This window comes from Labeo rohita, chromosome 8 (assembly GCF_022985175.1).
Source record: "Labeo rohita strain BAU-BD-2019 chromosome 8, IGBB_LRoh.1.0, whole genome shotgun sequence".
Classification (NCBI taxonomy): domain Eukaryota; kingdom Metazoa; phylum Chordata; class Actinopteri; order Cypriniformes; family Cyprinidae; genus Labeo; species Labeo rohita.
This window is the reverse complement of record NC_066876.1, coordinates 17,352,396-17,367,087: the sequence shown is the minus strand read 5'-3', so window position 1 is coordinate 17,367,087 and position 14,692 is coordinate 17,352,396. Positions and strand designations below refer to the sequence as shown.

General features: G+C 34.3%; 1 protein-coding gene across 4 annotated transcripts in view; it reads left to right on the top strand.

Annotated features, from left to right (window-relative positions):
• Positions 1 to 14,692, top strand: part of ccser1 (coiled-coil serine-rich protein 1) — a 106,273-nt gene that overhangs the window by 38,327 nt on the left and 53,254 nt on the right. For all 4 annotated transcript variants that reach the window (XM_051117356.1, XM_051117358.1, XM_051117357.1 and 1 more), the window contains exons 7-8: positions 6,087 to 6,164; positions 13,389 to 13,472. In XM_051117356.1, the coding sequence (XP_050973313.1) occupies positions 6,087 to 6,164; positions 13,389 to 13,472 (162 nt within the window). The remainder of the gene's footprint in view (positions 1 to 6,086; positions 6,165 to 13,388; positions 13,473 to 14,692) is intronic.

Below are 14,692 nucleotides of genomic sequence, written 5' to 3'. Positions count from 1 at the left end.
AAAATGTTTTTTTTTTTTTTTACGATTTAATTACACTACCAGTCAAAAGTTTTTGAACAGTAAGAAAGTCTCTTCAGAAGTCTCTTCTGCTCACCAAGCCTGCATTTATTTGATCCAAAATATAGCAAAAGCGGTATTACTGTGAAATATTTTTACTATTTAAAATAACTGCTTTCTATTTGAATATATTTTAAAATGTAATTTATTCCTGTGATCAAAGCTAAATTTTTAGCATCATTACTCCAGTCTTCAGTTTCACATGATCCTTCAGAAGTCATTTTAATATGCTTATTTGCTGTTCAAGAAACATTTATTATAATTATTATTATCAACAATATTTAAAACAGTTGAGTAATTTTTTTTCAAGATTCTTTGACAAATAGAAAGATCTAAAGATCAGCATTTATATAAAATAAAAAGCTTTTGTAACATACACGATACCATTAAAAAAACTTGAAAACAGTATAATGCTTTAAATTGATCATAAATGATGATAAATGCATTTATATTGTTACAAAACATTTATTTTTCAGAAAAATACTGTTCTTCTGATTTTTCTATGCATCAAAGAAACATGAAAAAATGCTGTTTTCAACATAGTAGTAGTAATAATAATAATAATAATAATAATAATAATAATAATGTTTTTTAATCAGCAAATCAGAAAATTAGAATGATTTCTGAAAGATCATGTGACTGGAGTAATGATGCTAAAAATTCAACTTTGAAATCACAGGAATAAATTACATTTTAAAATGTGTTCAATTAGAAAACAGTTATTTTAAATAGTAAAACTATTTCACAATTTTGCTGTACTTTGGATCAAATAAATGCAGGCTTGGTGAGCATAAGAGGCTAAAAAAAAAAAAAAAAAAAAAAAACATAAATCTTACAGTTCAAAAACTTTTGACTGGTAGTGTATTTATTTAGAAAAAAAAAGTAGAACTTTAATATTGCATTCCTACTTTTCAAAACATTAGCAGAGTGTCTGTTATGTTAATAATATGGGATTTTATATGAATTCTAATTTGAAGTTGCCACAGTAATAATAAAAAACTTTTGGTTTTATCCCTTACTGTTAATAATGCTAACCCAACCTAATTTATTGACCAGAACACCCTCATTTCCATTCCTCTTTCCCCAAGTAGAAGCTGCATGAACTCTGTTTTCCATTCCCTCACAATAACAATCACTTTCCTCAGTGAAGGTCCAGAGAACAGTGAACAACAGAGGAACATGAATATTGAAAAGAGAGTTCTTTGGCCTTTTTACCGACTCTTCTCATTAACATGTAAATTAGCCATCTTCCTTCAGCATTTGTAAACTACAGTGTAACAAGAATCACAATGACTGGTGCATTGCTGCGGTGGGTTTTATTTGCTTGACCAGTGATTTTACGCACAGCCTGTTCTTTCTTTCCTTGTGTGTCTTTTGGGCTTTTGGTCTTTTGATACCTCGTTACTGACTAATTCAGGGCAGCGCAGCGAGGATGTCTGTTCACAATGTTCAGAGAGCTTTTGAATTAGCCGAATGCTAAGTAGTAAATATGTGAAAGGGGCATAGATTGTGTGCTCACATTTAGTTACTGTAATAGGAGAGCTATAGACTGGTTTCAGAGCCTGAATCAAGAGCGTCTAACCTCTCAGACAGAAACTTTTTTTTTTTTTTTTATCTTGTTCGAATGTTACATAGGCTGAAATTGAATGGCTCTTATACCTTTGAACATTATGTACTGTAGTGCCTGTTGGCATTCAGAACCTGGCACAGCATCCTTCGTGGATTAAACTGGCTTTTTGTTGGAATTTTTTTTGTGCGTCCTGCCTGTTTCATTTACATAACTATTGCATTTCCCACCAGCAAAAACAGTTCAGATGTAACCATGTGCATATATAACTATTTTGATAATTATTTCATATTCTGAGCAGAGATTTTAGTTTTAATATTGAACAGGGTGATTTCTTAAATTACTGTTTTGCATTTTTCAGAAAACGTTTAGCAGGTTTTGTTGGAATGCACTGGGAACAATCTGCATTAGTGAAACGTTTGTCTTGCTTTTGCTTTCGTACCTTCTTTGATTACCTCAATATGTTTGCACTTTTCATTACAGTTTTCTTGTCCTCTCCTTGTACTTAAAATGCAGGAGTAGAAAACACATTAATCAAAAGCAGCACATGCTGGATCAGTCTTGAATTCTTTAATAATTATGGAGTCTGAAATGCCGCTTAAAATCCATTCACGTTTGCTGTGAAGCATTTACCAAAATGACATTGTAATATTTGTGATATTGTACCTTGTTTGAAATTTATAGACCCGTTGAAACTACTTGATTACAGTCACCTCATTTTCCAGCTTTTTTCTGTTCTTCTCTTCCTGCCGGTGGAATAACTGAATGTCATTGGCCCTTCCACACACACCCACAAATAGTGCTGCTTTAAAAAAAAAAATATAATAAAAAATTAAAAAAAGTATTGCCTCAGAGATGCATTGCTACATTTTATTTTATTTTATTTTATTTTATTTTATTTTATTTTATTTTATTTTATTTTATTTTATTTTATTTTATTTTATTTTATTTTATCTTTTTTTTTTGGCCTGGTTGAGATGCGTTAGTAGTGTATTGTCGCCATGTCCAAGAGACACCATTTTACACATCTAATATACTTATAAACAACCTTTTCTTTATGTTTGCAGACATAACCCACTTTGAACTTTGTGGGGTTTTTTTTGACACAACCTTGTGTGTACTTGACAGCTGACATGAAAGGGCTGGCTTTCTGTGAGCGTGCTTTCAGAAAATCGTATATCAGAAGTTTAAACTGACTAGGCTTTTTAAATTCATACAAAGAATAAACTTTTCGGTGACGCTTTAGAATAGGGTACACATTAACTATTAAAGGAGAAGTCCACTTCCAGAACAAACATTTTTAGATAATGTACTCACCCCCTTTTCATCTAAGATGATCATGTCTTTCTTCATTCGTAAAGAAATATGTTTTTTGAGGAAAACATTTTAGCATTTTTCTCCATATAGTGGACTTCTATGGTGCCCCGAGTTTGAACTTCCAAAATGCAGTTTAAATGTGGCTTCAAACAATCCCAGATGCAGTTGTAAACAATCCTAGCCGAGGAAGCCGGGTCTTATCTAGCGAAACAATTGGTTATTTATCTCCTTTAACTAAGAGCTTCCCTCAATAATCTACGAATTTGCTGTTTATTAATTAGGGGTGTAATGATATCAAAATCTCATAATGTTATATGAAGTCAACAATAAGATATTTATTGCGGCTCAGAAAAAAAAAAATACAATTTTGTACATTTTTTTTTTTTTTTTTTTTTTAAGTTAAATTCTTCTATCTAATGCACTTTGAGATTTCAAAATTAAGAGCTCCAAACAAGAAAAGTCAGAAAAAAAAGTCAGTGAATTGACTTGTACCGGAACTTTAAAGACTCAACACTATTTTTAGCTGTGATATATTGTCTCAGACTAAATTACATTCACACTGGTGTTTTAAAAGCCAAACTAATTAGAATATAATAATAATAATAATAATAATAATAATAATAATAATAATAATAATAATAATAATATAATAAAAATGTTATATTATTGTTATTCCTATGACAGTAATAGCCATATATAGTACAACAATTGCACTGTAAAGCAATGAAAATATATATCTCATAGGTATCTTATTTTTGCTTTACACTACAGCAGGGAAATTACAATAGTTCTATCCTAATTTCCACACTTGAAAGAGATATTTTGAATTTGGACTGCAGTAACGTTACCCATTTAAACTGCTAGCTGTCAAGCTTTTATTTTGACGGAAAGGCAATATTTTAAAAATCTACACTTTTTGCCATATCACCTATCGTTTCATATCGTCATGTGACCATAATATCGAGAATGTTTTGATATCTTGATTCTACGATATTATTAATAGTACTTTGTAAAGGAATAGTTCACCCAAAAAGGAACATTCTATCATTAATTACTCGCCCTGATGTTAAGATATTTTTTCAAATTAAGATATTTTGGATGAAATCCTAGAGCTTTTTTTTTTTTTTTTTTTTTTTTTTTTGAGCCATTTTTTGAGAAAGGAAGTGAGTGGGAGCAAGAGAGGGGGGTTGGTGGGATCGGGAAAGGTGCACGAGGTGGGATTTGATCTCGGGACACCCGAGGCACAACTGCACTATATGTTGGCGCACTGCCCACAAGGCTATTGGCGCCAACAGAAATCCGAGAGCTTTCTGACCCTGTATAGATGGCAACGCAACAGACACATTCAAGGCCCTGAAAGGTAGTAAGGACATCGATAAAGTCCACGTGACATCAGTGGTTCAACTGTAGTTTTCTAAAGGTACGACAATACTTTTTGTGCACAAAGAAAACAAAAAAAAAAAAGACTTAATTCGACCATTTCTTCTCTTCTTTGTCAGTCTCCGCCATGAATTAACGAGAGTATCACGATGCATGCGTGTGGTGCTGCTGATACAGGAGCTGCTATTTTGCTTCTTTGGTGTATATTGAGTTGAAACCTCATTCTGACATGTCCTAGGCACACCTGTGATCTTGTAGAAAGGGGAAATAGGACTCATTTAAGTTAATTTTGTTTTCTTTTGGTTTTGTTTTCTTTTATTTTGGCCAAAAAAAAAAACATTTTTATCAGCCTCTTTAGCAGTGTAGCTTTTTTTTGTCAAAAATGTCTGACATTCATATCCTCACTAAATATTTTGTCTGCACCCTGCTCTACTCAAGACTAAAGTGGTCTGCATCTCTGACAGTGTCACTGCTTCTGCAGCTCTCTTCTTCACATTAATATGGGGGAGAGGTAGCAGTAGCATGATGAAGGAGAGAAGTGTTTGAGGCTAGAGCACAGAGAGGACAGGGCTGTCTGCTCCCTGTTTGGATGCTATAATTACATAATATGTATGACACAAGCTAATTTTCCAGTGTGGTTGATTAATATTAAATTCTACATATATATATATGTGATACTAGACCACAAAACCAGTCATAAGTTGCATGAGTATATTTGTAGTAATGGCCAACAATACACTATGGGTCAAAATGATAAATTTTTCTTTTATGCCAAAAAAAATCATTAGAATATTAAGTAAAAATCTTTTACTAAGATATTTTGTACATTTCCTACCATAAATATATCAAAACTTAATTTTTTATTAGTATTATGTATTGCTAAGAACTTCATTTGGACAACTTTAAAGGCAATTTTCTCAGTATTTAATTTTTTTTGCACCCTCAGACTCCAGATTATCAAATAGTTGTATCCTAACAAACCATACACCAATGGAAAGCTTATTTATTCAGCTTTCAAATGATGTAGAAATCTCAATTTCAAAAAAATGTACCCTTTTATAATTGGTTTTGTGGTCCAGGGTCACACATATTATAACATTTAAAGTAGTATAAATTAACATTAGAAAATGTATTAAAAATGTACATGATGAAACATAAATTAACAATAGTACATTAGAAATAATTAGGTTATTTTTCTTGTACGTGGAATTGGTAAAGCAATGAGTACAAATTATATTTTGAAGGTGTTTAGTGAAAATGTTCTTGTACACTGTAAAAACAACTTAAAATATTTTGTTACCCCACTGCCTTATAATTTTAAGTTCAGTCAACTCAGTTTAGTCAACTTTAAATGTTAAGTTGTACTAAGTCACAACTTGGATATTTGAGTTGATTTAACTTAACTTTAGGGCTTTTAAGTTTAACAAACCAGCTTTTTTGTTTAGTCAACTCAGATATCAAAGTTGTCACTTAGTACAACTTAACATTTCAAGTTGACTAAACTTATTAGAGTGGACTGAACTTAACAAATTATTTTAAGTTGACTCAACAAATTGTATTTATTTATTTTTTTTTTTTACAGTGTACTCTTCAGCTTTGTGTGGTCAGATAGTTAAAAACAAACTTTATAATACCAGCATACGTAGTAACCTCAGAGGCAACTAGTTCAGAGTGAGATGAGCAGAATATTATTTAGTCTTTTTAAATAGTTATTTTCGTTTCATGTGCTCATTAAATATTAAGATGTGTGATCTTTGCCTTTCAGAGCACTGAGATCAGTCCTGCCAGCAGCCTTCACTCTCTACCCATAAGCCCCTGCAGTGAGAAATCACTCCCCTTTAAGGTAACTGTCCAGATTCAGTGTTGTCAAAATGTGTTTCTTTTCTATTAATAACGTGGATGAACACTTTCTTAGCTGCTGAGTTATCATTGTCGGGTCACGCTTTGATTTAAAAAGCTGGCTTTCATTTTTTTTTTTTTTTTTCCCCCGTCCCTGAAGATTTCAAAGCCTGTAGATCAAACATAACGACGGTGCTAAACGACTGCATTGAGACAGAGCTCTCTTTATTTTATTTTATATGTAGTTAATTTTCTAACTCCATTGTGCCTCTCCTAAACACACTCTTCTCTCTCTGATAGAATTTGAGTTACATGTTTCTCCACCATCAATAAAATGTTCACACTGTCTTGATGGGATTATTTGGTGATGTGCCCTAATCTTGTGGAGTGTCATTGGGAAAGGTTTATGATTTTGTATGAGGCGAAGAGGATTTTGTTTTTTCATCAGGACTCAAAAATACTGCGAAGTGGAAACGAGGTCTGCGTCTTTCTCTGTCCTCCTTACTGACCTACATGGAGTGCTAGCAGAAGCGACGGTTGCGGCAGCGAATCACGTGACATTCCGGCTCATCCGTAGCCTAGCGCCACGCAGCGGGAGAGGGAGATGCTTATAATAGGACTCCATGCATTCTGACATTGTGTTCAACTGACAGGAGAGGGGTGGGACTTGTCCTGATTCATTCCGTTAAAAAAAAAAAGGAAAAAAAAATCCCGATTTTAAAAATAAAGCCCTAGAACCCACCTGAGACGGAACCGTGTCACTTCACGTCCTACTTTTAACAGAAAACTTCTCTCACCAAACATTTGTTATCCCCACCTTCTTAATAATTAGAGCCTGCGGAAGGCGTTCTCCTGCGGCGAGAGCGTGGCGTCGGTTAGGGGAATAATGGAGCCTCTTGCTCTGCACCCTGGGAAAATGAGCTTGGACCGGGGTTCCAAAGTCATTCGTCCTGGTGTCCCTGTCAACTGCGCATTAATAACTCCTCGTTAAGCGGGTGTAGTTGCGCCCGCCACTCCAAAGGTGTCCTGTTTGAAGCTTATAACATCACAAAACTCCTTATGCACGAATAACTGAGGACATCTATCACATTTACTCCCTTTTATGCCTACCTTCAAAGTACATCAGTGAAATTCTCTGCATTTCTCTAATCTTGTACCATTCTTGGTAATGAAACTGCCAGGTAAGGCTGAGCAATATAGGAAATAAATTGTCCCTTGTATTTTCTTTTTATTCTCATTTTCTTCAGCCTTTTGATAACATAAATATATGACATACACTACCATTTAGGAGTTTAAGGTCAGTAAGATGTTTTAAAAATATTTTTGAAAGAAGTTTCTTATGCTCACCAAGGCTCTATGTATTCATATACATACACTACCAGTTCAAAAGTGTGAGCCTGCGTTTATTTGATCCAAAATACAATGAGAGCAGTAATATTGTGAAATATGTTTACTGTTTAAATTAACTGCTTTCTATTTGAATATATTTTAAAATGTAATTTATTCCTGTGATCAAAGCTACATTTTCAGCATCATTACTCCCGTCTTCAGTGTCACATGATCCTACAGAAATCATTCTACTATGCTGATTTGCTGTTCAAGAAACATTTATTTTTATTATTATTATCAATATTTAAAACAGTTTACTTTTTTTCAGGATTCTTTGAATAGAAAGATCCAAAGATCAGTATTTATCTGGAATAAAAAGCTTTTGTAACATTATACACTATACCATTCAAAAGCTTGGAGTCAGTATTTTTTTTATTTATTTATTTTTTTTTTTTTTGGAGGGAAAAGAAATTATAGAAATTAATACTTTTATTAAACAAGGCTTTAAATTGATCAAATATGATGATAAAACATTTATATTTTCAGATAAATGCTGTTTTTCTGAACTTTCTATTCATCAAAGAAACCTGAAAAAATTCTACTCAGCTGTTTTCAACTTAAATACTACTACTACTACTTCTACTAATAATAATAATGATAATGATAATGATGATAATAATAAATAAATGGTTTTGAAAAGCAAATCAGAATATTAGAATGATTTCTGAAGGATAGTGTGATTTATTTATTTATTTATTTATTTATTTATTTATTTATTTATTTATTTGTTTTTTAGTAATGATGCTAAAAATTCAGCTTTGAAATCACAGGAAAAATTACATTTTAAAATTTATTTAAACAGAAAACTGTTATTTTAAACAGTAAAAAATATTTCAAATTTTTTTTCTGAACTTTGGATCAAATAAACACAGGTTTGGTAAGCTGAACAGACTTCTTAAAAACACACAAAAAAAAAAAAAACATTAAATGTCTTAAAAAAATAAATTAAAATATAATTTGTGATGGCAAAGCTGAATTGTTGCATGATCCTTCAGAAATCATTCTAATATGCTAATGAAATATTACTTAAACATTGCTCAGCAAACATTACCTCTTATTATTAATGTTGAAATGAAACATGAACTAACAACGAACGACTGTATTTTAATAAATACTGAATAAATACTGTAATAAATGTATTGTTCAGTGTTAATTCATGTTAGTTAATACATTATATTAGGATTGCGAGACTAGCCTAATAATGTGATCTTCAGGAAAGTGAATATTCGATGTGTATATGTATGTATGTATGTATATATGTATGTATATGTATATATATGTATGTATGTATATATATATATATATATATATATCTCGCCCAGACCAACCACTAGGATATTTGCACCATTAAACAGGACTGATAAACAGAATGCTCACCGCATTCTTGGTGACAAAGCATTATTTCTTTCTCGGCATTGATTGCGGTAATGTTAAGCGTTGGCTTTTATGATCAGGGCTCTGTGATAGTAGGACATTCTCATTTATTAGGTCCTTCGTCCTCTTCTTGCCTCAAGTATTTAATCTAGGACAGACAGATGGAGGAGCCACTCAAACGCAGCTTTACAGCACGGGGTAGAGACCCAGCTCTGTCCTGCGTGTTGTGTATCCGTGTGTGTGCGTATGCAACTGTGACCAAACGCCTCTCTAGAGGTCCTCCATGGCACTGCACAGATAAAGTGCCTCTTGTTAAACCTCTATAATTAAGATATAATTAAATATTCCCCACAGGCAGGGATTTGGAGGAGGTTACATTATGCCTGTCTGCTGTATACATCGCATTTCTCAGGACATGACCTTTTTAATTATTTATTTATTTTTTAAAATTAGGAATAATTAGATTTTTAAATACTTATGTATACTACAAAGCTTTGTGTCAGTAAGTTTTATTTAAATAATGTTAATTTAGTAATGTATTTTAATATTTAACACAAAATAGAAAACTGTTTTTTTAAATCGTAATCACAATATGTACTGTATTTTCGATAAAATCTAGGTTGGTGTGCGTAAGAGCTGACTTTCAAAAACATTAAAAGATCTTATCGGCCCTAAACTTTTGATTGGAAGTGTATATTCATACAAATGTTTGGCATCACAAAGAGATTTTTGTGTTTCTGAAAGAAACTAATGCTTTTATTCAGCCAATGTAGTGTTTAATCATCATAAATGCAGTCAAAAGTACATTTTTACACTTTAGATAAACACTGTTTTTATAGCACTGCTGTCTTGACAGAAGAAAGCAGACTGTATCTAACCAGGACAAAGATAGAAGTGGATAGCCCTGCTTCACAACATCAAGAGGACAAGTACATCAGAGTCTCTAGTTTGGAAAATAAACCCCTTACTGGTGCTCAGCTGGATGCTTCATTGAACACTGCACACTAAACACCAGCTTCAGTTGTAACAGTGAAGACAAGATTTTTAGATGCTACTGGCCTTTAGGCAAAGTTTCAGGAAAAAAAAATCAGAAACTGGCAAATAAGAAGAAAAAAATAGAATGGGCAACTGATTCAGTGATAGACATTTAGAAAAGTTCTGTGGGAAGAAAGAACAAAAGTATGAAACTTCACCTGAATCTCTTAAGAAACTGACTGTTTGAAGGCTACAGTTCTGCCTTTGCAGCAAGTGGAAGATTATTTGAAGACCAGATTCACGAAACATTCTTAAAGGAGAAGTTCACTTCCAAAACAAAGATTCACATATAATGTACTCACCACCTTGTCATCCAAGTTGTTCATGTCTTTCTTTCTTCAGTTGTAAAGAAATTGTTTTTTGAGGAAAACATTTTAGCATTTTTTCTCCATATAATGGACTGATACGGTGCCCCGATTTTGAACTTTCACAATGCAGTTTAAATAAGGCTTCAAACAATCCTAAATGCGGTTGTAAATTATCCCAGCTGAGAAAGAAGGGTCTTATCTAGTGAAATGATCAGTTATTTTTGTAAAAATAATACAATTTAAATACTTTTTAATGTCAAACGCTCGTCTTGTCTTTTTGTTCCGGTTCATGACAGTTAGGGTATGTCGAAAAACTCCAATCTCATGTTCTCCCTCAACTTTAAACTCATCCTATATCGCTGTTTTACCTTTTTTTTGTTAAGGGTGTTTGATCTTCTTTGCATGTTCACTTTGCAAAGACTGGGTTGGTATTTCTGTAGCGATGTAGGATGATTTTGAAATGATTTTTGAAGTTGAGGGAGAAAATACTATTGGAGTTTTTCAGCATACCCTAATTGTCTTGAGCCAGAATACACAGAGTGCAACGAGAGCAAGACAAGACAAGCGTTTGAGTATTTAAATGGTATTTTTTAAAAACGAAAATAACCGATCGTTTCGCAAGATAAGACCCTTCTTCATCAGCTGGGATCATTTACAACCGCATTTGGGATCGTTTGAAGCTGCATTTAAACTGCATTTTGGAAGTTCAAAATCGGGGCACCATATCAGTCCATTATATGGAGAAAAATGCTGAAATGTTTTCCTCAAAAAACATAATTTCTTTACAACTGAAGACAGAAAGACATCTTGGATAACAAGGAGGTGAGTACATTATCTGTAAATCTTAGTTTTGGAAGTGGACTTCTCCTTCAAAGATCAAAACTGAGAGTTAAATGAAAGGGCAAGAAGGCCTGTGTACAAAAGAAGATATTATGAGGAATGTTGGTGACCAAACAGTTGACTGTAGCCTAAGCAGTAGTTCACTTCCAGAACTAAAATTTACAGATAATGTACTCACCCTGTTGTCATCCAAGATGTTCATGCCTTTCTTTCTTCAGTTGTAAAGACCTTTTTTTTTTTTTTTTTTTTTCCTTAGGAAAACATTTCAGGAATTATCTCCATATAGTGGACTTCTATGGTGCCTGCGAGTTTGAACGTCCAGAATGCAGCTTTAAAGAGCTCTGAACGATCCCAGCCGAGGAATAAGGGTCTTTTTCTAGCGAAACGATTTGTCATTTTCTAAAAAAAATGTATATGCTTTTTAACCTCAAATGCTCTTCTTGTCTAGCTCTGCCATGCTCATGTCTACTCTGTATAATCCGGGTCAGTACAGTTACGTTATGTTGAAAAACTCCCGTCTCATTTTCTCCTTCAACTTTAAAATCATCCTACATCGCTGCAGAATTACTGACCCAGTGTTTACAAAGTGAAAATGCAAAGAAGATCAAACGCCCTTTACAAAAAAAGGTAAAACAGTGATGTTGGACGATTTTGAAGTTGGAGGAGAAAATGAGATGGGAGTTTTCTGACCTACCCTAACTGTATTGACCCAGAAAATGACCTATTGTTTCGCTAGATAAGACCCTTTTCCTCGGCTGGGATTGTTTAGAACACTTTGAAGCTGCATTGAAACTGCATTTTGGACGTTCAAACTTCAGGGCACCGTTGAAGTTCACTATGTAGAGAATTCCTAAAATGTTTTCCTCAAAAAATAATTTCTTTACGACTGAAGAAAGAAAGGCATGAACATCTTGGATGACAACGGGGTGAGTACATTACATTATCTGTAAATTTTTGTTCTGGAAGTGAACTACTCCTTTAAAATATATTTTGTGCTAACCAACTCATACAGGTTTGGAATGACTAAATGATAACAGAATTGTAATTTTTGGGTAAACTATCCCTTTAAGAATAAATTTAATTTCACTTTTATTAACTGTTATTTACATCTTATGTTTTTAACTTGGGAATAAAGTTTAAAAGATTTTGTATTGCCAAAAACATTCAAGATAACTCAAAATTTGAAGAATTTTATTTTGATTCAGAAATCACTAAGAAGTTGGTAGTGTTCATAAGTGCAATTCTTAAAATATTATTTTGGAATTTCTTAACTTCTTTCTTAAAAAGATATTCATAAAATGCTAAACGTTTTTTAACTTTTAATCAATTTCATCGTCTTTGATGAATAAAAGTAGGAGTTATGAAAAGAAACCTTTGAATGGTAGCAAACTTGGTGAGTGTATTTTTCACCCGCAGTAATTGATTGTTTTAGTTCAAGGGTGATTCGTTGTAATAATGGCCATTTTAATGGTATTGTAATCATATTAATGATAATTAATGGCCTTTATTATACAGCTAAATGATATCCAGTGTTTGAGTTCAAAGGAATACATTTCGTTTTGGTAGCGATGAAGAGACACTTGAGCCTTGCTGATGGGGTTATAGCGGTTTATAAAAAAAAAAACTGTAGGTACTGTATGATTCTAGTCGCTGTGTATGTCATCATCATCTCCAGGCAGAAATTAGTTTCCTTTACAGAGAAGCATCAAAGATTGACAACAGCTCCCTTGAGATGTTTATGTAATGTCAACAAAAGAAGCGCATTCAAGCCAAAGCTAGAGAGCTTTGAACAACGATGTCTCCAAGTACATGACATTGAAGCTCATAATCCCCTTCCCTGATCTCTCATGAAGGGCTCCCGACTCATGCATATTATGTCCGGCTACCTCACGCCAGCGCCGTCTAATCTCAACCGAGCGCTTCTTATAGAGGGGAGATGTCGTTTTTGGGGGCGGCGGTTCTTTTCGGTCGTTCGTGGAGGCCGTATTCTGCTCCTGGGCCTCTCGGTCCTCCTCTGCTGCCCTTGAAGCTTCGGTCCCTCCCTCCCCTCCCCCAGCCTCACATAATGGATGCTGACAGCACAAGGTCGTGGGAAAGTGCCTGCTAGTTCAGGTGAAGTTTATGGAGGAGAGTGAAACCACAGCACAGAAAGCACACCTCCACCTCTCAACCGCGGCAGTTTTACGCCCACACACAAGGCTGCAGATTCAAACTGGGGGCGATGGCTTGAATAACGCAGACTGACTTTTTTTAAAAAGCGTATTTGTGTGCTTTGTGTGCAGGATCCTGGGAGAGAAGAGAACCAGTTCCTGCAACAGCAGCTGAAGGAGAAAGACGAGCTCATTGTACGACTCCAGGCTGAGTTGGTGAGAAAACTCCACGAGTTCAATCTAACATTTCATAACCGCAAGTTTCATAACCACCTTCAGAAAGTCTTACGATCGCAAAAACAGGTTCCTTTGCTCCACTGTCATTGGGAAACCCTAATTTCATGCATTTATTTGACAGTTCGCGTTAACATCCTGTTGGTTTCATGTCCTTTCTCTCTCCCAAGGCTCGCGTTAGGAAGTTATGGAGATGCCGCTCAGCAGTTTCCTTTGAACTGGGACGATATTTGATAGACTCACTTAACGTGCAGTAAACAGCTCGTCGTGTGCTTTACATGCACTGTGAGACACATAATGTTCCCGGTCCCGGCAGCTAGGGCAGAGACGAGTGAAGGAGAAATATGACAGGTCCATCTCAGATTTATAGAGTAGTGGTCTTGAAAGGAGAGATGGGATGGGATGGCATGATAGGCATGGAGGAGGGGGTAGAGGGCAGTAAAGAGGCTGTAAAAGCAAAAGGACAAACAAAGCACGTTTCAAACAATTCATGACTGATTTTTCAGTTTACTTCTAGCATTTAGTGTCTTATGATTGGATAAGAGGAATAAGTGGTTAAAGGGATCATTCAACCAAAAATGAAAATTCTGTCATTAATTACTCAGGTCTTGCGTTCCAAACCTGTAAGACCTTTGTTTATCTTCGGAACACAAATTAAGATTTTTGATGAAGTCCTAGAGCTCTCTGACCCTGCATAGGCAGCAACGGAACTGACATGTTCAAGGCCAAGAAAGGTATTAAGGACATTCTAAGACTGACCTCAACACACTTAATGACTGTTTCCATCGACTGGAACAGATTTTAGTCTATGACAGTCAAACCTAATGACTGAGTCACTCCACTACACAACACACTTAACGACTGGCGATCACGACTGGACAAATTCTGCCAAACCAAAACCTCAGCATCCACCCTCGCTCACGCTCCACCAAATACAACACTGTGAACAACACCGGTGCTTTAATTTGAAACCTATTTTACCTATTGAAACTTTAAGGTTTGTTTTACTTTCCTTAGTTTGTGCTAACACTACTTAATAAGTTCAAGGCACTGTATTTTCCTCATCTATTTGATACAAAAATATTATATAGAATGAATATATATACATAGAATAATTTTATTTTGTCATATTTGTGATTTATGAATTAATTTATGTTAGCCTAGCCTAAAGCTGATTTAATTCAATTCAATTCAAATGTATT